Here is a 23,219-nt window from a genome sequence, read left to right as displayed (position 1 = left end):
AGCTGCTGAAAGATAAATAAGGGAGGAAGAGGAGTTTTGCTCGGAGAGTAAAACACACAAGATTTGTCAGAGGCGAGGCCTCTGGTGTTTCTGCCGTAAAACAAATAGACTTTGTTGTATGAAAATAACTTTGCTTGGTGGCATCTGGCAATTAGTGAGGGTCGAGTGCAACATTTCAAAGAAGGAAACATACTCAAAATCCTTCCGTAGTTCTTCTGTGTTTTCCTTCATTTGTATTCTGTCTCATGTAAAATACTTCTTTTAATTCTATAATCGGACGAGGCTTCAGGAGTCCGGTGCATTCCAGAGAGCTTACGAAGATGTCTCACCTGGTTGTTATTATACATGCTTTTTTTGTACGGTGTGACCGCCCCACTCCCTTTTCCCCCAATAACCCTGTCCTCACCTCAGCCTTGAAATAATAAACATTACTTTGTCGTGGCACCCTGGCACACACAGCCCGCCGCCTCGCCCCCGACCGGCGAGTCAGCAGCGAGCTTTGGACTCCACAGGTAACAGTCATTTGTAGGTTTTCATGTAGCGCAGCAGAGGGGATATAGCCGGATTCTGGAGTTAAGTGCTTCTTCATGATGCTACGTTCTGATGTGCTGTGTTTTTGATTATGCACAAAGCTGCTTCATCTCTCTGTGAAATGGTCCGCTTGTGTCAGTGGGCTATGTAAACACCCGGGCCTTCACATATGAGCATCGGTGTTGACTTTTCAAAGTATAGGCATGAGAGCAAAATACATAGGCAACCCAAAGGTCATGTGAGACTGCGCGCTGGTTCGAGGAGAAACAAGCTTCTTCATTTGAAAGAATAAGATGTGGGAAAAGATTAAGAACACTGGTGTCCTATAGCCTGTACCGTCTCTTTAAGCAGAATCAAACCACATTCAATTCTTGTTTGAAAATCAAAAAATGCAACTTGAACATCTGTCACAATCATGATTTGATGGGGGTTTCCCTGCCCCCGCCCCGATCTCAGGTTACTGGGATAGCTGGGACAGGTGCACATTCAGGTGCTTGCAATACTCAATGATCCTCTCTATTGCTCCTTACTGACAGTCACATATCTCAGAATACACTTGCTCTCATATTTTGTACACCTGCATTTCACTTTCTTTTCAGGTGTGAAGTGAAGGTCTTTGTCAATTACCAGGTCCCTACAATGAAATGATCAAAATGTTACCTCCTTACCATAAGGTCAACATAATTATTGACCATATTTTGAATCGGTGTAAAAGGAGATTTAAAAAGGTTCAGTGAACGATTGATTGAGATAATTTGTGTAAGGCATGTCAGTTAAAGCTAGGGTTGGTAATCCTGGAAAAGCTAAGAAGAGCAGGTCAGACATTGAAAAAATTCAATCGAAAGATCCCACCCCTGCCATCAGCCATTTTGTCAAAGTTACAAAAACATGTGTACACACTGCCTGACATCTGTTAGAAACCAACTTTTCCATGTCTCACTCGCTAATTTCTGGCTATCGCCTCTGCTTCAGCAGTGTCTATCCAGGCTTCAGACTCCAGTCACGTGCAGTGAAAACACAGGCAGGGTGCAAGCAGACAGACAGGTTGGTTAGTGACAGACACATATGCCAGCCAATCATTTGAATTGGTTCATAAGAAATAATGATTGGTTGTGTTCACTCCAGTCCTGTGAGGGCCTCAGACATTGTCTTCTTTTTGATTAAAAAAAAAAGCCTTCAAGCTTTCTGCCTTTAAAATACTTTTTAGTCAGATAAAACTATTTTTACATCTGACTACACAGGCAGTGGTTATGAGTTTCTGGGCTATGGCGCTGGTATGGATTATTTTTCCAGTCACTCATGTTTGCATGATGAGGCACATTTTCCCCCCTTTTGCAGGGAGCACTTGAAATGAACAATTTACCAACACACTGCACAACTCCAAAGTGCATCAATGTGTTGCCAAGCATGACTCTTTTGTTATGTCTGTCAGAGGGAAAGGCAAACAAGAATGGATCATGCCAAGATGGTTCCTGTCTGTGTCTGTATACCTTTCCAGCATGTCATGCATGCTTTTGAGTCACTGGGTCTCTCAGTTGATGTTTGGTAATGCTGGTCTGAAGTCAGAGTGCTGAAGCAAACTGTGACGGCTTGGTCCCACCTCTGGTTGTGTTGACCTGGCTTTAGCCGTTACCACTCAAACTCAAGCGGAGCAGAGAACAGGAAGTGTGGTTTCCTCTGGTTTAACCACAACATTTCACCATTCGCGACTCTGCAACTCACTGAACTTTGACTTAACCCATATGAATTTCCATTTTTATAAATTACAGATTGCAGCCTTTGCCTTAGTAGTTATGTCACATATGCTTATTATCTGTTATCAGTCCATCCCTTATCCTACCACTTATCCTGTGACACCAGCGGCAACCATTCACACTCGCACATAAGTCTCTCTTAAACCTAATTGGACCAAACTGGACTGTGAGAGGAAGCCGAAGTTCCCGGAGAAAACCTACCCTGACAGAGGGAGAGTATACAATCTCCACACAGAAAGACCCCAGCCAAAAATGGGATTCAGACCGGGAACCTTCCCTATGTGCTTATTATGCAGTTCGGAACACTTCACACAGTTTAACCATCAGTTGCGAAGTCGCCAAACCAGAGTCTATATAAAGAAACATGCATTAATGAAGCCTCCACGCCATGAAAACCAGATCTTGTCCGGGACTGGTGAGGTGCTTTATTAGCCTGTGGGCGTGGCTGCCGAGTGGCATCTGTCATCAGAGCATGCCCTTCGCGCCACGCCAACGTGAGTTTATTTGGTTTGATACGTGGTGTGCTGCCCATATTTTCACAGGTGTCTGTGTTGTTGAACCAAGAGCCTGATTCCTGCTTTCACTGGCTGACACAAGGCCCTGGTTGTCCAGGACTTCCTCTGGTTGATGAGGGGGAAGAAGGTCATTCCACTCTCAAAATATACTCAGCAGCTTATCTGCTCTCATTGATTATGGGTGTTGAATTGATGAGCTTGTCTGTGTTGATTAGAATCATTGTTTGGGATAGACTCATATCATCTGTATGAAGCTGCTCTGTGCTCTGTACAGCAGCACAGTTTGACATTGGTTTTCAATAGCTACCAAGCCTGTAAATGACAAGATTTTATTGGACCAGTGAGTGATTGAATGTCAGAATCACCATGGATCAAGTCCTTTGCTCTCAGACTATTTTTAATATTACATCCACATATTTAAGTCCAAATATCCATGGCTGAATTTGACTGGGTGGAATAATAATGGTCCAGTTGGCGCTGTCTTTACCTGTGATGGGTCTCTGGCAGAACCACGTCCTGGTGAGAGGCTGGGGCCAAGTCACACCAGGTGCTCAACCACAGCTGGGCTGAGGCTTCATGTGGGGATCTTAGAGCAGGTCGCCTCCTGTGGGGAGCTGCACTGATCCTTTTTATAGCCCTGGGACATAGTGAGGGGGAGTCTCATGTTTGTTGCTGTCAGTATGGGGTCAGATGTAGATGTTCTACTCCAAATATAACAGAAAGAATTAAGGAGCATTAGATGTGCCAGAGCTTTGGTTTTCAAAATATCCATGCTTTTCAGTGGATAATAATGGTTTTCCCCATTGCACCAACATGAGACGTTTGCGGTTTTGAGTGACATGTTTTGCCAACAACTTAATAGATTGCCATGAAATCAGGTAATGGTTATTGAAATTTAAATCCCCCACAGGTAAAACTCCATGTCCAATACTCTGGTTTGTAATGATGTTCTCAGGTATATGTTACAACAAATGTTAGCAATACTCCAAATTTAAATAAATGATCATGTTAAACAGACATAAACATCGGCATGTTAGCATTATCACTGACAGCAGGTTAGCAAGCAAGCACCACTGCTACAGTGTAGCTGCGAGCGTGGCTGTAGACTCCAAACTACTTTCATCATTTCTTGTGTACAACCCATTGACAGTACATAGAGATGAATGACAAATCAGCTCAACAAAAGTCAAGCCAAATCATTCGATTGTCCCCTGGTGGCTGACTGCAGCATAGGTCATAAACCCTGCCTCCTCCGTGTTGGCAGATGGGACATGGACCAAACTAAAAAGTAACACAAAAAAGTTTTTTTAAGTAGTTTCTGTCATTCAAGGTAGCTCTTGTCCAAGTTTTCATTCTGTCTGCTAAGTTAGATTTTATTTTGTCGTGCTCTAAAATGTTAAAATAAGGGAGCATCTTTTTCACTGGGTATCAGTCATCTACAGGCATCAGAGTGTGACAGCAACAGCCGGAGTGGACTGGGGAGCTAGATGTCACCTCAGAGTGGACTCATCACTGTCTCAGTTATCTCTGGAGGGAAAAGCCCCTGTCTTCACTAAACCATCAAAACCACATCGGTCACATTTCACTGTTTTTTTTTACTGAACCACTGCCTGCTCCTATCTTCTTGTCCCCATGCTGTCATGTGGTCTGTTCTTCATGTCATTCTCTAATCACTCTCCTCCTTTTTAACATGGTCTCTCTTGTTTTAAGCCCTCCCATTGCTCCATCTCTGTCCATCCTCACAGATAAGTATGCATCCCTCAATTTGCACATAGCATCACATGGTAGCAATCAGAGTGGGCTTTGGCAGACAAATTAGGGCAGTTAATGTAGACTGGAGATCAGTGCAGAGGCGGGGAAGCTGGTGCTAAACGCCAACAGATGGGGCCTGAGGTGGATCGGCACAGGGCCTGACACAGTACAGAACAGTATTGCCTGGTTTGTAGAGCAGAAAGAGGGTCTGAGTCATTGATATATCTATTCTAATGAAGTATTCAGGAGTGTGTAAAGATGCAGAGAGAAAGGTTGACGAATGTTGACATAGGTTGACAAATGTTAAGTTGACTTCACTCGAAAATGGAAGTTGAATTGGTTTTTGACTTGAAAAACAATGAACTTGGACTTATCTGAGATTTAATTCTGTCCAGAACCAGATTTTCTTTGGAAAATGCACACCATTCCTCCTTGGCGTTAGAGGTCTCAGAATCAAAACATGTTTCTCTGTGACCATTCTAAAGGGATTTTGTGTATATTCCAAAAAAAATAAGTCCGATTTATTTTAAACACTTACCACTGAATTATTCATATTTCATCAAATGTATTTGAGAGACAACCTACGCAACTTAAAGCCAATTCAGCATGGATACATCTCAAATGGCACATTTTCACAATCTGTCATCACTTATAAAATATGAATGAATAATGCTCCCTGAAATATATTAATTCAGAATATGTCCTGTTAAATCTGGGACTCCACAAGCTGCTACGTTTTTAAACATGCACAATAATAAAGATGTCGAGCTGGACCAAATGTCCACCTCAGTCAATCCAGAGCTGCTGAAGGTGCAAGGGTAAGAGTTGTTATGGTTTTTTTGGTATGTTGGTTTGTGGAAAATGACCTGAAAATCAACCATTAAAGAATCTATCTATCTCTGTCGTCCTTTTTCATGATTTGTTTTCCATTTTACATGATCTGAAGCGTACAGCATGACGTCTATGGGTGAATGTGAGGACAATGGCCTTTTTGACTTTCCTTTCTCCACAGATGTTGGCAAAATCAAAGCAGAGACACTCTGACTTTCTCCAAAATGTCTGCCCCTGGCTTTAAGGCACGGTCACACATAGGTGAATGCAAAGCTTAACTCTGAGCAAGGCCACAATGGGATTTACCTCGCCACATGTTGGAAGTGAACAGGAGGCAAAGGTTCGCCACAGATACATTTATCCTGAAGTGGCCCACCGCCATCAGATGGAGAAATACGGTCAAAACAGAACATGGCACCTTAACCGTAACTTCAAATCCATTACAAACATTTCAGATGTGTGAGTGCACATTGAAATGAAATTGTAATATTCACTCTGGCCTTAAAGCAAAGCTATTAAAAAGTGACGTATTAAGTGAGACAACTCATATAGGGCTTATGCAGAATGGATCAGTGTAATTTCTGTTTGTCCATCTGCACACAATCCGCTTTTTGTGATCACCTTAATACATGGGCACACTCACACACACACATTCTTCTTATGTTACAGGCTTTGAAGAGGCAGACTCATCCCCATTTTCAACAGTACCCAATCAAACACAAAGCTGAGGGGCGGATTAGGAGCAGGCTTGTGCTGCAAAATGCTCCTATCAGGGACCACACTGGTTTTAAATTACCCCCTACTCCTCACTCATTCTCAATCACTCACTGGCCCAATAAAGTTTGTTTCTCCAGTAAAAAGCACCAACAAAGGAACACTGAATCCCAGTTTTGTGCGACAGCGGTCCCTTACAATCCCCGACACTGTGTGTTTGTGCCTGGAGAATTGTCCACGAGTATCATGAACATGATTGGCCCCTTTGTGAGCTGTTACACTGGATGAGTTGGAGGTGAGGAGAAGATGTTTTCCCTTGCAGGCTTGAAATATGTACTTCTCTTTTGAGTTGAATGAAAAGATGGAAAGATTGAGAGATTGAAGGACGACAGATGTACGAGGGGAGGTGTGGTCGTTGTCACGCATGTTGTCAGTTCCAGAGGGAGTGGTGTCTCTTCAAGACGACAGCTGGTTTCACTCAGAGAAAAGACGTGCAGCAAAAGAGAAGGAGAGAGAAACAGATCAGACCTTCACCACTGAATATTTATGATCCTAGTCCACACAGATTTCTCGCCACATTTTTTTCGCGGTTTTCGAGGGGGTTAGTGCTCGGTGACCCACACACATGCTCGTAAACTCACAGACAAGCGTACATGAGTGTTCACAGATACAGTCGGATATTCACACATGCGTTAACTGTCTCCGAGGGAGAGGGATGGTGAGAAAAAAGGGAATAAAAAAGGGAAAATAAGCCGTCGGGATCATTAGAATGGAAAGTCGTCAATGTGGCAAAAAGTGAGAGGCGTACATAAGGGAAAAAAATAGATTTAGGAAACAGACACACACACACACACAGAAAAACCCTATGCTGGATAATGCCGTTGTCGAGCTTTGAAGCACAGTGGTAATGAGGCTCCATTTAAAGCCAATGAAGCCGCTTTGGCAGCTTATGAAAGCACGACTGGTAAGCTGCCCTCGCCCGCCGCTGGATGGTGTGTGTTTGTGTGGATGTGTGTGTATGTGTGTGTGTGTGTCAGATAGCAAACGGAGTGAGGAAGAACAGGGAGTATTTGGCCGAATCCACTTTGCTCTTTTCCAGCAGCTCTCTCCCAGACCAGTGAGTCTCCAGAGCTCTGCTTCCTCTACAAACACTCAGTGGTTTCCTGAACGCACTTGAAAAGTCAGAATTTTTACAGATTTACAAAGGGACATCCGCTGATATAACCACGTCTTTATCAATTTAATTATAGTTATAACTTACAACTAATCCAAGGAGGGGCCCGCCAATCTAAATACAGCAGGTTTCGACTAAGTATGCATTTATCAAGGTGGGAGAAAGGGAGTGTTTGAAAGTCAAAAAAACTGGTTTCAATTTTGGTCGCTGATTTTGACATGCTGGTGTAGAGGCACACTCCCAACCAAAACATTGGTTAAGCTGTCTTATATATCCTATAATATATGTAGTGTGGGGGAAGCATGTTGGGGAGGGAATGTGGCCTCTTGGCTTTAGAGGCGCTGGGATTGGAAAGAGCGGCATCGGGTTCAAAAGTCCACGATGAATGTGTCTAAAGATAGTGTCACTGAAGAGGACATTTACCTCTGTTATGTTGAAGTTTAGCTCTCTGAAAAATAGCTACACAGACTTATATATAAGAGAGGCAGGGGAATTTATTCTACTATTAATTAAGAAATTCATTTGTAATTGATACTTTGTGCACAATTACAAATGAATATTACTGATAAGGAGCGAACATCGTTTTCATTTTAAAACGCTATTATTAAATTAGCAACTTATTATTTATTGTGAATGTAGCCTAAGGTTTATGAAAAATAGTTACATATCCATAGATGTACTTTGTGTTTGCACATGCTTAAACCAAATGACCACACTGTGTCCAGACTGAGACAGAAAAATAGAAAGACAAGTTAAATGACAAGTGTTATACTCTTGTAGGAGCCTTAATTAGAGAGAGTGAGTGCTGAAATTAGTCAGGTGATATAGGGTTTCTCTGCCTGGCCTACTAGAATAATGGCTGTATAGAAATCCAGGAGAAGTCGATGTGTGAATACGGCAGGGGATTCCCTGGGGGTTGATGATGCTTCTAATTCAAAAATTCTAAGCCAATTCTCTGGATTTTACCCACAGGTCATTTCTGAAAACAGCTTTACTGACCACTGGTGATGGCTGTGATGGAGTAATGTGGCTATAGTGTCCAGATTTCTACCTCTCGGTTGAAGGTCAGGGACTTGGCTTCAGTGGATGTTACAAAGAAACAAGAAAGACAGAAATACAAATGCCTGAGAGCATCCTGAGGGGAAATGGGCATCAATTAACACTGGATTTGGTCCAATATCTCAGTGCCATTACAAGCAGTAAAGGAAGAAGTCAGAGAGACAGAGAGGGAGATTGAAAGATACATAATAAGAAGGTCTCTGACAGTCACAGTCTTCCATTAGTCTTCCAATCTTCATCAAGAAGAGTGGATTTTCCCTTAGACTCAGCCCTAAGGTTGACTCCGTTACTGTAGCTGGATCTGTCATAGGGCGATAACTCTGGATTTCCACTGTCCATTTGGTCGGAGGCCATTTAAGCTCTTTCATCGTAATGGGAAGTGGACAGGAACAGCAAGCTGATGGGAGACCGGGACGTCTGGGATCGATGTGATTGATGCCGAGACGTATGTAATGTTATACATGTTTGTGTATCTGTGTGTGTTTCCATGACATTATCAGCAGCCTCTATTTTCTAAGCCTTGATGGCTATTCCTGGGGAGAGTGATGATAAATGGTCACTTTCCTGTAATTTACCTTCAGGAAGATGGAGCTGTTGAGGGTGGGGAGACACGGAGAGAGGTGAGGGGGTGTGTGGTGGTGAGCGGGAGGTAGTAAGGGGTTTCCTGCCTCAGACTTGACTCTGGAGTTGGGTTTCCTCAGAGGTGAGGTACATATTCAAGTGGTGTGTGCCTCACTGTTTATTTACAGAGCTTTGGCTCTTGTGCACCGTTCATAGAGGAGAGGAGCTGATCTACCCAGTGTGCCCCCCCTCCCTTCAATCCCCAGTGCAGCCCCTGTGAGTGGAAACACACCAGAACGGTGCCCACTGCATGAGAGCATACTTTCCTATGAGAAATACATACATATCAATTTGATATCATTTCCACAGCTCGGGCAAATGACGGCTATTGGAGAGACAGATGATCAACACGACACACAGCTCATTAACTAATAATTTATTTTTTTTACCATTTAGATTAAAAAGTCAGTGGTTCATTGCCTCAAAGGAAAATGTACAAGGAAGCTTCGGATATAATAAGAAGTGAAGAGCAGGGCTGAGCTGACGGAAGAATTCTTCTGTGTGAGTGGAGCGTTATTCCCCGGGCATTAATGTAACAGAGGGTGTTGGGTTGTTGTGTCAGTTCATGTCTGCACCTCTATGGGAAAAGCAGAGGGTCCGATCAGCCCCTGTCACATTTTTTCCCCCCTCGAAAGTCATTTACAGTTTGGGCGGCTGTTGTCTGGAAACAACGCAAAACCAAAAGGGGAATACATTCTCTGTAATATTTGAACCACATCTTCTGGTCATGATCACAAAAGCATATGTTTCTGGTTTCTACATCCATATAACATCATCTGGTTTGTACATCCATACACGTGAGCCGTCCCAGGCCGAGTGACCACTTACAAAAAGACAACATGAATGGCAGAGGCAGTTCAGTACATATTTACAACTTTAAAAACATGTCGAGACGTATTCAAACAAGCGGGGATGTAGATGGAAGTGGAATGGAAAGAGAATATGAATCAGAGCAGGAAAATGTAAATAATATTTCTTTATCATGAGAGCTCTCCTACCTCGCTGCACTTTTATGTGCACATCACTTGTTTAATTGGGGATGGTTAATTAGAGACCCACTCAAACACACACCTGTGAATGTCATAAATGCTGCAACAGGGGGGAAACAAAGCGGAGCAGTTATGGCCTCAGTCCCGCTGCCAAGCTGCCAGGCTTGTTAACGTAAAACAACAAGAAGGCTCACCCTATGAGGCTCGCTAAATAGCTTTCACAAGACTACACTTCCACTCCCCCAACATCTGGCTCACTCTTACCTCTTATCTTTAGCCACCATTCGGAATATGTTATTGGAGAGAATGGAAACAACGAACAAGAGGAAGTAAGAAGGGATTTTGTGAAAGACAGTCCAGATTCAAGGACAGCGTGTTATGCACTCATGGAGTTGAGGGCCAGAGAGGCCTCACGGACACGTAATAAGCCCATCCATCATAGTGTGTCACGCCATGCTCACATACCAGGGTGAGGAGACACCACCTGTCCGACAGGCCACTGCGGACAGCCATCACACAAATTTGGTTCTGCATTTTTGTTCAAATCCATCGGTGGGAATTGTGTCAGAACTTCAATGCAAGTTTTGTCCCTTTTTTTTGTCACACACCAGAATCAGAATGTTGTCATTTTGGTAACAGGTTGTTTTTTGGATTGGAATATTAAAGGTTGGATTGGAATTATAATACTTTTTCAGTTTTTCTTTTCTCACGTGTTATAAACTTTTTTTTGTGAATGTTAAAAGTCTGGAAAGTTAAAGGGAGCTGCTCTACCCCACAGAAAACTAAAACATCTGTAATGGTTTGTCAATAGTCTGGGTGATACTTCGTCTGCATCGTGACATCATTCTGATGTCACGATGCCTGACATATCAGATAATCTGGCACACCCCCTGGCAAGGCAAAGTAAAGTGACAGCGGAGGCCCACATTTTCTACACGTCCTGGAAGCGGTTGACCAATCACAACATTAAAAGAGCCGCCTTAGAGAGATAGGAGTTAAAACCAAGCGTTTCAGACAGAGGCTGTAAAGACAAGGAAGGTGAGGAAAGTGATGTTTTTTCTGAACATTTCAAGTAAGAACCCAAATTCAAATTATAAATCTGAATATGAGCAGAATATGTCTTCTTTAAAATGTCATCATAAGTCAGACAGATAGTCATTTGAGCAAAATCAAATGCTGTTCATAGTTTATAACATCATCAACTGTCATGGTGTCCACATTCTTAGGCTTGGCGACATTATTTCATACATTTACAATCAGACCATACATTTTGTGTGTGAGTGTGTTCTTCACAGTTTGACGTACATTCACATGAGACGTGAAAACATGAACTACAGTGCAGTACAGTTAACCACTGAGGAGATCTGGCAGCCTCATTCTGAGCTGTCATTTCTCTAAGACGCTGAATACAAAACATGCACAATGGGTTAAACGGGGAGTTTGGGGAGGATGGTGGCTGACACAGAGGAGAGACACTTCTGGACGAGTGACAAACCAAACAGACCGCCACAACCAAAGGAGCGTAACCACTAGCTAGCATGACATGCCTGTCGGCACACTCACTGCCATGCTAGTTTGATGTGCCCCTCAGAACTGCATGTTTATCTTGTTCTCTATTTAAATAAATTGAAATGTGCTTTACAGGCAGATAAAAAGCTTAAGAGCCACCAGACGGGTCTCTGTGGTTTTTGTTAGTCCCGACTTTCATAGTCTCCTAATTGGATTTAAAAATGGACTATGCTTATTTGGTAAAGGATGACTGGGACTTCGTTTGGGTAAGCAAGTCGGGGGGGAAGATGACCTGGGAAGTTTTCCTTTGGATCTTGATGCTCATGTCAGTTTGGTTCTTGCTCTGCTAACTGTAAGTTTTTGATGGACCAGCAAAAACCGCAAACATGCAAACATAACAAAGCACATGAGGAATGAAATATGACCCTCTCATGTCATAATACAATCAGCGAGCACTAAAAAGTTTCCAGCCTCATTCATTTTGTTAAAATATGCTTGAGGAAAACACGACTGTGTTGTTTATGTGACTTTGTTTTCATTTTACTGCATGAAAAGGAACTCTCGTTTCAATCTCTTATTTTGGCAAACAAAAGCCTGCCAGTCTCTAGACACATGGGAAAAAAAACAATGTTCAGACATGTAAAGACAAAAGTAATGACAGTGGCCACACAGCAACATCTGGGAGGCCACTACCCAGCGGAAGACATAACCCATAAAGCGAAAAGTCTCCTCGGAAATGAAATATTGGTATTGTTCTGAAATTCCAGCCATTTGTCCACACCGCTTAATCTTTCTTCCAGAAAAAAAGTGACAAGCAATGAATCATGTCGGTGATACATTAGTTTATAAAGCACTCATGAGAGGGACTAGATGCTCAGCTCCAGAGGCCTGGAATATGACTCACACATGCCAACAAGTTTTGTTGTGCTTAAAATGAAACAAGCTAAATTTTCAAATAAAAATATGGCTGGGGTATGGATGTGATAACAAATAGCCACACAAAGAATATAAACTCTTTTATGAGCAGTTGCATCAAATACATGATGTTTATTCTGTGAGGACTGTCTGGTGGCAGCAGCAGTGGTGGTGTGACTGAGGTTTGCTGTGGAAAATGTCCCTACAAAGGGAGCCCTTGGTTCCTCACGGGACAAGAGTGTTTTTTTCATTTAGTAACAGTCCATACAAGTTACATCAGAGACCTGGAGCCAGTTTAGGCCCACTTTATGAACATTCTAACAGCAAATGTTGAAAAATTGTCAGGTGCACCAGCTTGCACTGATCCGAGTCGAGTTTGTTTCAACAGCGAAACGTGAGGCCGCCCAACTGAGAGTGTGCAGCTGATCTTGTCGCTGATTTTAGTCCGTCTCTGAAGTGACAAACACTGTTGAATAAAATCCTCAGGAGTATGTAAATGTGATCACTGGTAGTCTTATGTGTGAGAACTGAAACAAGATGACAGAGTTCTTAGAGATCTGTGTTGAGAGATCGCTGATGGAGGACGAGTGGACTTTACCGCTGTCGTCGCTGAAGGAGAGAATGGCGTCTGCTTTTGTCTACACTTCATACCCTTTTTAATGGTCCCTTTTTAAGGCAAACCAATGGACGAAAAGACGAGTGACATAACAAAGACAAACCTTGAAAAATAAAAAGGAAAATAATTATACAATATACACAAAATGTAGTCCTTAAAACAGGGAGGGTACATGCAGTCTTTGTAATGCGCAGTGTTCCTGTGATGGGGGGGGGGGGGGGTGGTCAGGGTTCATGAAGGTGGTCAATGGGAGGGGAAGAGGTAGGGATGGACGCTGCTTCCCCATCACGCTTTGCTGCACTTCCCCTTCTTCTCTTTGCGCTGGAACTTCCTCAGACGTCTCGTCCAAACGTCCCTCCACTGGATCACCAGGCTGTTCTTATCGGCCACCAGGCCCACTCGCTCTGCCCCCGTGCTGGTGGAACCAGCCCCTGCACCAACCGCTGGACCCGCCCCTGGGCCCGTTCCGCCGTCGGCGCCGCCCATCACCAAAAACCGCTTGCTCATCTGAATCTTGGGGCATTTGCAGGCCAGGTCCTTCATGTGTACCCACAGGATGTTGTCACCTCGCTTCAGAGGCTCGCCACGGCTCTTGTACACAGACACCAAGTTAACAGAGAACTTGGCCCAGTCCCCAATGGTCTCCATGTCCAGTACGTTCACTTGGACCGCTGTGAACACATTCATTTAAAATAAAACTGTCAATATAGATCCGTACTCCCAATACAGTGTATTTATTACTTGCGTAATTCTTTTCTCTCACCATAATCTTTCTTGCAATATTTCTTCATATTGATCTTCAGGTTGCCCTTTACTGGTTTACAATAGGACTCACAATCTGCAAGAAGAAAGACAACAAACATTCAGTCCTTTGGCTTCCCAAAGTGTAACTACACCCTTAAGTTTATATGAAGTAGAAGGCTCCTCGCCTCCAGGGTTTTGGTCAAGACCACGGCCATCCTGAGTCATTTGAACTGTCCACACAGGTTGTAATGTCTTAATTACCAGTTCAAACGGTGTGTGTGTGAAAAAGCAGATCAGGAGAGATTGGGTCATGCACATAGGCCGACACATGAAGATGTATGCATTACAGCAACATCTATCATTTATTATCATATATCTACAGGAAACTGGAGCAGGATGGATAATGCTGTGCTTGGTTAAGTTTTTGTGAGCTAAAATACAACTTCTGACAAATCACATATCAAACCCCTACAACAGCTGGTGCTGGGAGACCAGTGAAACATACCAGAGGAGCAAAAGTGTTCAGTTTGACATGTTTTCAGCAGTCTTGAGTAAAGACAGAGCGTTGTAGGAGCAGGTCATGGTTGGATGGATGTGAATAGGCCCTGGCTGCCAACGTGACGACTGAGACCACACATTGGACAGATGACCTCCGCTGACCATTCATAGGTGGAGCTGCCAGTGATGAGGTGTTACAATTATGATTGTGACAGTTAAAATGGACGTCTTGGCTGAGTGATCATTCTCAGATCCCTTCTTGACTGACTCTTAAGACCGGCCTCGGTCTGGATTAGTCATCAATAACTGCATGCATCTTTCTCAAGCTGGCTGCTCTTCAAGCAAAGTTGGGCCACAGAGTGGGCCGGCTGCACTGGAAACAATTCTGTCCTGTCAAGGATTTGAAAAAACTACATCCAGACTCAAATTTTACCTGAAACCTGAATAAAAACATGACCAGAACAACAATAACTGAATTAAATTTTTGTGCCATGAAAAATTTACTATCAATAAACCATGAAAGAAGGAGATACGTTCATTCAGATAGTAAAACCCTTGTAAGGCCTGAGCCTTGAAAGCACATGCATGTAATTATTTCTCCTGCTTTGCTTTCTCATGATGGCGAAATATTTATTTTGTCATCTCAACATTCAAAAAGCTTTGATTCTCTGGGATCACGAAGCTGTTTTCCATGATCTGAAAGCAAAGGGAACAGGGGAACAAAGACGACACGCAAAATTCAATGACTTTCAAAAACAGATGAAAGTGCTCATGTTAAAAATCTAAGACAAAAATCCCTGATAAAAATTTAAAAGCATTGCAGTGTGTTTTTTGAAATCGTGCTCATGGTTACAATTTCTGGAGCCGTGACAAGAAAGACAGAGACGCTGTTGATCATTAGCACGGCTCTACTGTACTTGACTGGATGCCACTGCGTTTTATGAACCTTGGAATTTTGGATCCACTTATTTCAATTACAAAACTATGAGGAGAACACAAAGTCATAGAAAAAAATCTGAAAGGTTGTTTTCCATCATATTTTAGTCAGGGGACATGAGAAGCTGACCACGCTCTCACTTGGAATGTCAGGGCGTGAAACTGAAAAGCCACATGCTGCTCACTGGACTCGTACCTGCGGTCAGGCCTCTCATTGCCTTCAAAAGGAAAATCATTCAGTCACATTACTCTCCAAAGCAAACCAAATAAAATGGTTGTGAGGGAGAGAAATTATGATTTCTGGGTTGCATGAACCATATTTTGGTGGCAAAGGATGGATAAAGCAATGGAGGGAGCGCAGGAGCATGAAACAGAGGACCAAGGAGACCAATAAAAATGTCCAGCAGGCTTGGATGTGTATCAGAGCTCATTTTGCTAGTCAGAGAGAGGAGAGACGAGGAAAGAAAAGAAAAGAAAAGAAAGAACGAGAGAGCAGACAGCAGCTTCCAATAACCTGGAGACCGGGCGATGTCAACAAAATAAATGAGCGAAGGTGTAGATGTGGACAGGTGACGAGTTGTGCATGTGGTTGATGTGCTTTTGTGTGTGTGTGTGTGTGTGTGTGTGTACATAATTCACTTTAAATGCATGATGTGATGATTGCATTGCTAAAGGTCTTTTTCATTATAAGTGAGCTTGTGGTTTCATGTGCAGATCATTATCATGTAAGGGTGCATGCGACTGTGACAGGCATGCACTTCTATGAGTTGTGTATGGTTTTCATTATATCACTGCCATAGTGTGTGTGTGTCTGTTCCTATGTATGCGGTATACAGTGGCTGGCCTGAAGGTATACACCAGTGGTGAAACACTGGCTGGGGGACCGTCTGTGTTTCCCATGCAGAGTCACTGCTGGCTGTTCACCTGGAAAAGCTCTCGGTGAATCGGCCACTGACCCAGAAGACCAGCCCACTCAAACCACGCACAATTGGCTCCGGGGCTCCCGACGCCCTTGTTCCCTCAAGCCCCTTTCACTGTGCCATGACAAGGACAAATTGCATCCACCGCCCCTTCCACAAAAAACAGTTTAGGGCCCTAGGTTTGTGATGGTGACGCTCATTCTATGGTAGTTTAGGAAGGAGAAAGATGGGGAAAATGCTCTGGTCTGTTTACTAAAGCCTGAGGGGAATTGGTGATCAGCATCTCTTGTGTTCTAAGACCCTGTAAGATTTTCCCAGGAAAGAATTAAACACAAGAATGAGCTGGACTGTGCAATTTCTTTTTTCCAAAAAGATACAAGGGCCTAAGTAACGAGAGGAGAGAAAAATAAGAGTCACAATTGAGGAATCTGCAAATATGAGGACATTTCTATCAGTATCTACAGATCTTTAAAGGGATATTTAGATATTTTGGAAAGTTATTTACATTCTTGCCAAGAGTCGGATGAGAAGACATATTACACTGCTATAAGGCAACAATTTAAATGCCATAATGTAATGAAATATATATATTTAGATATAAGGACATTTTAGAGTTTGATGTCAACTATAATCCCCTTTTCATTTAAACCATTTCAATCCATTAAAACTGTGCTTTACTTTATTGTCATTCATGATCTGTTTGAACAGCAGCCTCCACTTATGAGCGTCCACCACAATATATATATAGTGCAGTGGAGTATAAGAAACAAAGTGGGGGGTACAATCTTGAGCCTGAGTGATGATATATTTTTATTAACTTACTAATGAATCAACATTTCCAAATCAACACCACTATTGAAACCGAAACCCGCAGTATGAAAAATAAGGGTAGGGTAATTGACCGGAGCCTAAATTGGAGAGTTGGAGGGAGAGACTGAGCAAATTTCCCCCCAGTCATTTGCCAATGCTCTTTTCACGCCTCAGTACTCTCCCTTCCACTATATGCCCCGTCTAAACTGTAACTAATCACCTCTGCTGCCTATCTGCTGGCCTTGGCTTTAAGTTGCAGCCATATTTTGAGCACAGCGAGGCTCCACTAACTTGAAGCGGGCGTTTTGAGAAACTTGCCAAGGACACAGGTTTTTAAGACAATGGAAAAATTCTGCCAGGCCCCAGTGTTCTAGGTCACTCTTGCAGAACTTCAAAAGAAGGGGGACCCACCCTCCATTTATATTTATTCCACACCTTAAAAATCAAGTCCAGAAATATAAAAAAATATGTTTTTGTTCCTCTCATAAAGCGGCGGTGCTTATGGGTGAGGTTCAGAGAGCGGAGACTAACCTGCTGGTTCCTCTGTGCTGCTCACCACAGCTGTGGGGTTGACCACTGGGATTTCTGAAACACACACGAGAAATTCAAAGTTATTTCATTGGTTAAATGTAAATCCGTACCTTTCAAGTGCAGTCTGAGTGACTTGGCTGAGTGCCGGCCAAAAGTGCATGTGTGGCCAAGGAAATGAGGTGCATCAGAATTCATTTAAAACAACTCCAAAGACGGGGGTACAAGACTGTTTAGTCTAAATATAAATTTGCCTAAAAACAAATACAGAGGCTAAGCTTAGCATAGAGGATAAGTAGAAGTGTTCTCTCCCAATATGAGAAAATACCAGGGTTGTCTTACAGTAGGTTTGGATTGTGACATATGTCAACAACGCACATGAAAACACATGGGGCGTTGCAGACAGACATGCTAGATAAACATTGACAGAGTGACAGGGATACTTATTGGTGGTGAGAGGGAAGACAGGCTCAAATAAATCATGCATTCCACTGACTAATGTGGTGGTTTCACTGTCATTCTGGAGCATGGAAAGATCATGAGACGGTATAAGTGGAAAGAATAATGGAGACCAGAGAACTAAATTCAAGTTTCGAGCGCCACAAATTTCTTTGATTGACATGGATTCAAAAAGGAAAGGTGGCTGCACTGGATTAGCCTTGTCCTCCGCCAACAGTTGCTGGGTTAACACTGATGTGTAATGTCCATGCAAGTATGTATAGACAGATGGACAGATGGCAAGGGAGCAATTTTGCTTGGATCATCTTGACACAGATGCAGCCCTCCCTTACTGTGCCCGCTGGCTACACTAAAAAGTGCCTTGTGGAATTCCTCCAGGACCACTCTTCTAATCGTATGCAACTTTCCAATACAAATGCTAATGCTGACAACAGGCCCTCTGCCTTTACCGTAAACAGAGTTAGTGGAGCGCCGGCTTAAGGATTCACCCGGAGGATCTGCTTTTGATTGGATTTGGAGATTGAGGGTTTGAGGTAGGAGGGGTAGTGAGGCAAAAAAAAAAGCAGCAGTTGTCTGCCTGAAATTATGGACTCCCTGCCAACAAAAACAAACGAGGGCATGAAGCGTTTGGAAGGGAAGCGCAGCTGCTAGAAGCCACTTTGAGTCGGTGTGCCCTCATGGCCACATCTTGTGAAGACAGACAGATGATGAAAGGATCATTCAGATGAGGGCTGCTGCCATCATACTAATTGGCTGCTTAATGATCTTGTCTTCTGAGCCTCAATAGGAGGTAAGATGCTGACAATGAGGCCATATTGACACACACACAGTCATTAATTCTCTTTGCAAAGGATGCAAATGTTCGTAATGTACGTAAAAAGCACATACACAATTCTTCTTGTTCTCACTAGATGGTTCAGCGGTATTCAAATAAGCGGGGTCTGCTATCCGTGACCATTGTTTTCTCCTGCTCACCTCTCCGCCATCTGCTCTGGAGCCGCATGTGAGAGAAACGACATGACACCATGTGGCACGGTGTGACAGAGCTTGGTACGGCGCTGGGCGGCACGGTGGTGGCTTTGGTGGAGGTTTGTCTTGTGAGCGCAATGTGTGCCCGCACCGCCTGGCACACAGTGTGGTGGAAAGTTACCCTCTATTATGCATGCATGTGGCGGGGCACTGGCGAGTTTCACAACCGACATGCACGCTCACACACACACACACACACACACGCATGCTTGTCACAGGAAATTAAAAAGCTGTGTGGCCTGCATGCAAACTACAGCTACTACAGTACAAGCAAGCAAGCACTCATACCCACACACACAAACACACACACTGCACGACACACTGTTGACAGCAAGTGAAACAATGACCAACAAGAACTCTGAGAAAGATTCCCATCACCACCTCACTCTTAAACTTTTCTCTGTTCCTTTAACAAATGTCACAGTCTGATCTCAGCCTTTGCATGTGCATGTTTTGGGGAGTTCTCAATGACATTATCATTTTAGTTTCAGTGGCCGTGCAAACCCACAGAACACATGTACTGTATATGCAGAGCAGAGATCGGGTTGGGTGTGCCTGTCAGGAGGCCAGAAGGACTGCAGGCTACAGGGACGTGTGCTTTCAATTATGCTTCTCAATTTCCATAGTTTGGGTATGAGCTGCTGTTAGAGGCGTCCACTACTCTGCTGTAACTCTGTACTGCGCTGTGGTGAGATGTAACAAAGTGCATTTACTTTGTTACTGGTACATTTTATTACAGTATGTAGCTTTAATTACTCTGGTACTTTTCACTTGTACTCCACCACATATATCTGCAAATATGTGTACTTTCAACTCCAGTACATTGTTGCAATTTTTATATTTCTAAAAGTAGTCCATCGCTGAGACTCCATAATGATGCACTGCAGAATAGGCTACAGAAGGCAAGCACTTTTACTTATAGTACCTTAAGTATATTTAAAAGCAAGTAAAGTACTACGTTTTAATCAAGTAGAAAAATTTATGTGGTACTTCTTCTACAGGTACATTTTTGCCAATTTATTTGTACTTGTACTTGAAAATGTTCAAGTACCATCTCCACTGTTAATGGGTTCTACGTTATATTATTGTTATGCTCCGCTCAGTGGTCTGACAATCTAATAAACGCCGAGTGCAAGTTAATATGATAAGCACTAACAGGTCATTGTGTGTGTGTGTTTGAGTCACTCACTGATGCAGGGGGCCACAGGTGAGCGACTCTGCTGGTAGCCTTTGGCACAGCGGTTGCAGGTGATGCCGGTGACACCGTCCTTGCAAGGGCACTGTCCAGTGGTCTGGTTGCACGTCTTGCCTGCTGCGCCCACAGGGTGGCAGTCACAGGCTAGGGCGGGGGGAGAAAATAAATTCACAATTAATTTATTAATTCATAATCTTGATGCCAAAATAATAACACATCAGCTTCTGCCTGGATTTTACAGAAGGATATGAAGTAAAATCTTGTAATATGCATTGGGAATGAATGGATCAGGACATGCAAGCTCCCATGCATGCAAATCTTGGTCTGTGCTCTTTATTCCATTTTATTTGCATGAGAAACACTGAAAGCACAGCATGTATATCTGTTTGTGTGAAAAAGAGAGAGAATTCATGTGTGAAAGTAGAAGAGAGCAGGGGACAGGTACAACAACAGAGAGATGTCCAGGTGAATGGTGTGATGCATGTAGTGCATCACTGTCAGGGGACCCATGAAAGCAGACTGCTCTTTGCTGGTTTCCGCTCTCCTAAAGCTGTGAGCACCGCCTGGTGACACACGCTCTGTGCCGTTTCATCACTTCCCCAAAGTTCAGTCGATGCCCAGAGAATGCCAACAGCAACAAACAACGCTCCGGTCACCTCCCTTTGCCGAGACTTTTATGAGTTTTGCTGGTTCTCTGCGATTTATTCCAAGCCACCTCAAGCATTGTGAGGCTTTTTGAGTTTTAAGGGCTGTTAAGTAAGAGTGAGCTGGCGCACTGGTCTGAAACCTGAAAAGTTTTACAAGATGCAAGAGAGAATCAGAGCGAAGAGCAAATCCGAGACCGACAAAGATGAGAAGATGCTCAATAAATTAAGATATTATGATTATTATTATTAACATTAGACAGCAAGACAGTGCCTCCATGATACACAGTAAAAACACTTCTTCTGGAACCAAAATAGAACAAACAATATTGAAATTTAAGGTGAACTTTCTGCCTTTCCTTAATTTCAGTCTAATTCTTCGGAAAACATGTTCACGGCCTCGTGCAAAATGATTATAGCAAATGTAAAGCAATGACACTGTAACGTGATCGCTGTAATCGTCCGAGCTTATCAAGAAAAGACAAGAAAGGCCAAAATTACACTTGGTGGGGGAAAAACCCTGTAACCCAACAGTTTGTTGAAGAGCTTGCCAGAGAGAGAGGCAGCTGCCAACATGCCACAGTTTCTTCCCACCACTTGAAGTAACTGTGAATGTGTTTACTTGTGTCGGGACATTTTCTTTAGCCGCTAAAACAGAGGAAAGCCAGAGGACCTTACCACCTGTTGACTGGGTGACGGGAGGCTTTAAACGCCCCAAAACTGACCCAGGAGTGATCGTGTGCATCTGGCAGCAGGGTGGGGTGGGGTGGGGGATTAGCCGCAGCTCAGATCTTCAGAAACATGCTCGCCTTTTCCGGGCAAGGCCAATCGGTCCACAGGTGTCAAAGTGGCCGCGCTCCGTTTGAAGCTGTGCAAGGAGACGTAAATCTGATGCCTTAGCGTGCAAAATCCCCACCATTTCAGTCACGCAGGCCTGAACCAGGAAACTCATGCTAGGCTGACACTTGGTGAGGGTTTCTGACCGACCTAAAGGGGAGGACACATCTGCATTTGGCAGGGTGAGACGCTTGATTGAGATGGATGCCAGAGGTCAAGTTAAAAAGGGTCTCCGAACCATCTGTCTGTCACTCTGTGCCAACCACGTCACGTATATCCTCACCTCCACACCATTTACCCTCATTCATCAGCCACAGATAGACCCGCCTTTTGTTCACTGGTGCTGCATTTGGGAATCTGTGGCATTCCTGGAGTTTATGTCTTAAGACTTCATAATGAAACTCAGCTTAGAGATTAGAGGGTTTTAAAGTAAACAAGCTAGATTTGTCGAAATTAAATAATCTCAAACGTATTTGATTTGAGGTTTAATTTTGTCTGTGAGATGATGTGTTCAATTTTAGAGCACACATGTGGGATAAACCCCCTGTTATTCGATCCGTCTGATATGAGTCTGGTGTTGGTCTGTCATGCCTGTCAAGACGTGGCACAGCAGGAGGAACGATAAGCCATTGTTTCCCGTCTGATCTCTGAGCCGCACAGGCGACCCACGCAATCCGCGCAGAATGAACGAAGAAGGGAGTGATGTAAGACATTCGCACGTCCCTTCACAATTCTAGATTTGCGGTGATTGTCCACATTTTTCAATCAACAAGCAGCAAACACCAGATCTGGCCAGGGCTGTGAGGGGCAGGATGGTGGAGGGAGGTGTGTGGTGGTGGGGGTCCTGAAGTTTTATGTGCAGGGGCTCGGGCCAGTTAAGAAGCAGTAAAAACGTCCTCAGATGTTGATGACTTTTCAAGCCTGTGCGACTGCAGACTTGACAGGCACTGTGTTGGGATTTGTAGTCCTTTGACAGGCATTTGCACCGTTTAACTGATGTGTGTTGCTTTGTGCGAGTCTGTGTGTGCATACAGGCTTAAGTACTTGCAGGGACTGCACTTTGTCTGCAGTTATTTGGCAGTTTCCACATTTGGAGAGGATGGTGTTATCTGCAGCCTACTATTTGAAGAAAATACATAATTTCATTTGAGAAAATGATGTTAAAGTTAATATTTTATTGGATGAAGGGAAGTTTTTATAATAGATTTATGCATTATTTGGGTATTTAAGGTAAAAACACTTAGTTGAAGGACTGTTAAACTCAAGCCGTCAATACAGCTGCTCCACATCTCAAATTAAATTCAAACATTGTGTAATTTGGATCACATCTTTATGCTGCTATAAAATCCAGCAGCGTGGTTCCAGAAGTCACATTTTCTGAATGTAGATTTTGATTATCAGCCATACTATTGTAACCATGCACTGTGGACTTAAGCTATGAAATTGTAAAACAATATTATATGCTGCTGTAGAAGCCACAAGTCCATTTGATATGACCTGTGTTATAAGATAAATGTATTTGTGATGTCAAGTAGAAATACTACACTTTGGTGGAGCTTACTGTTACTATTGTTCAGCGTTCTAATGCGAAGTTCACTTCCAGAAACAGAGCCGGTGGGAGGTCACTGTGGAGATATAT

General features: G+C 43.3%; 1 protein-coding gene across 3 annotated transcripts in view; it reads right to left on the bottom strand.

Annotated features, from left to right (window-relative positions):
* Window positions 1-9,312: 9,312 nt before the first annotated feature.
* The window catches only part of ntn2 (netrin 2), a 47,039-nt gene continuing 33,132 nt past the window's right edge, over window positions 9,313-23,219 (bottom strand). For all 3 annotated transcript variants that reach the window (XM_069517627.1, XM_069517628.1, XM_069517626.1), the window contains exons 4-7: window positions 20,094-20,243; window positions 17,420-17,473; window positions 13,744-13,818; window positions 9,313-13,651 (exon numbers count right to left, since the gene is read on the bottom strand). In XM_069517627.1, coding sequence (XP_069373728.1) covers window positions 13,266-13,651; window positions 13,744-13,818; window positions 17,420-17,473; window positions 20,094-20,243 — 665 coding nt within the window. In that variant the 3' untranslated portion in view covers window positions 9,313-13,265. The remainder of the gene's footprint in view (window positions 13,652-13,743; window positions 13,819-17,419; window positions 17,474-20,093; window positions 20,244-23,219) is intronic.

Source organism: Paralichthys olivaceus, chromosome 21, assembly GCF_024713975.1.
Source record: "Paralichthys olivaceus isolate ysfri-2021 chromosome 21, ASM2471397v2, whole genome shotgun sequence".
NCBI lineage: Eukaryota > Metazoa > Chordata > Actinopteri > Pleuronectiformes > Paralichthyidae > Paralichthys > Paralichthys olivaceus.
The sequence above is the reverse complement of the archived record's forward strand: the minus strand, read 5'-3'. Positions and strand labels throughout refer to the sequence as shown.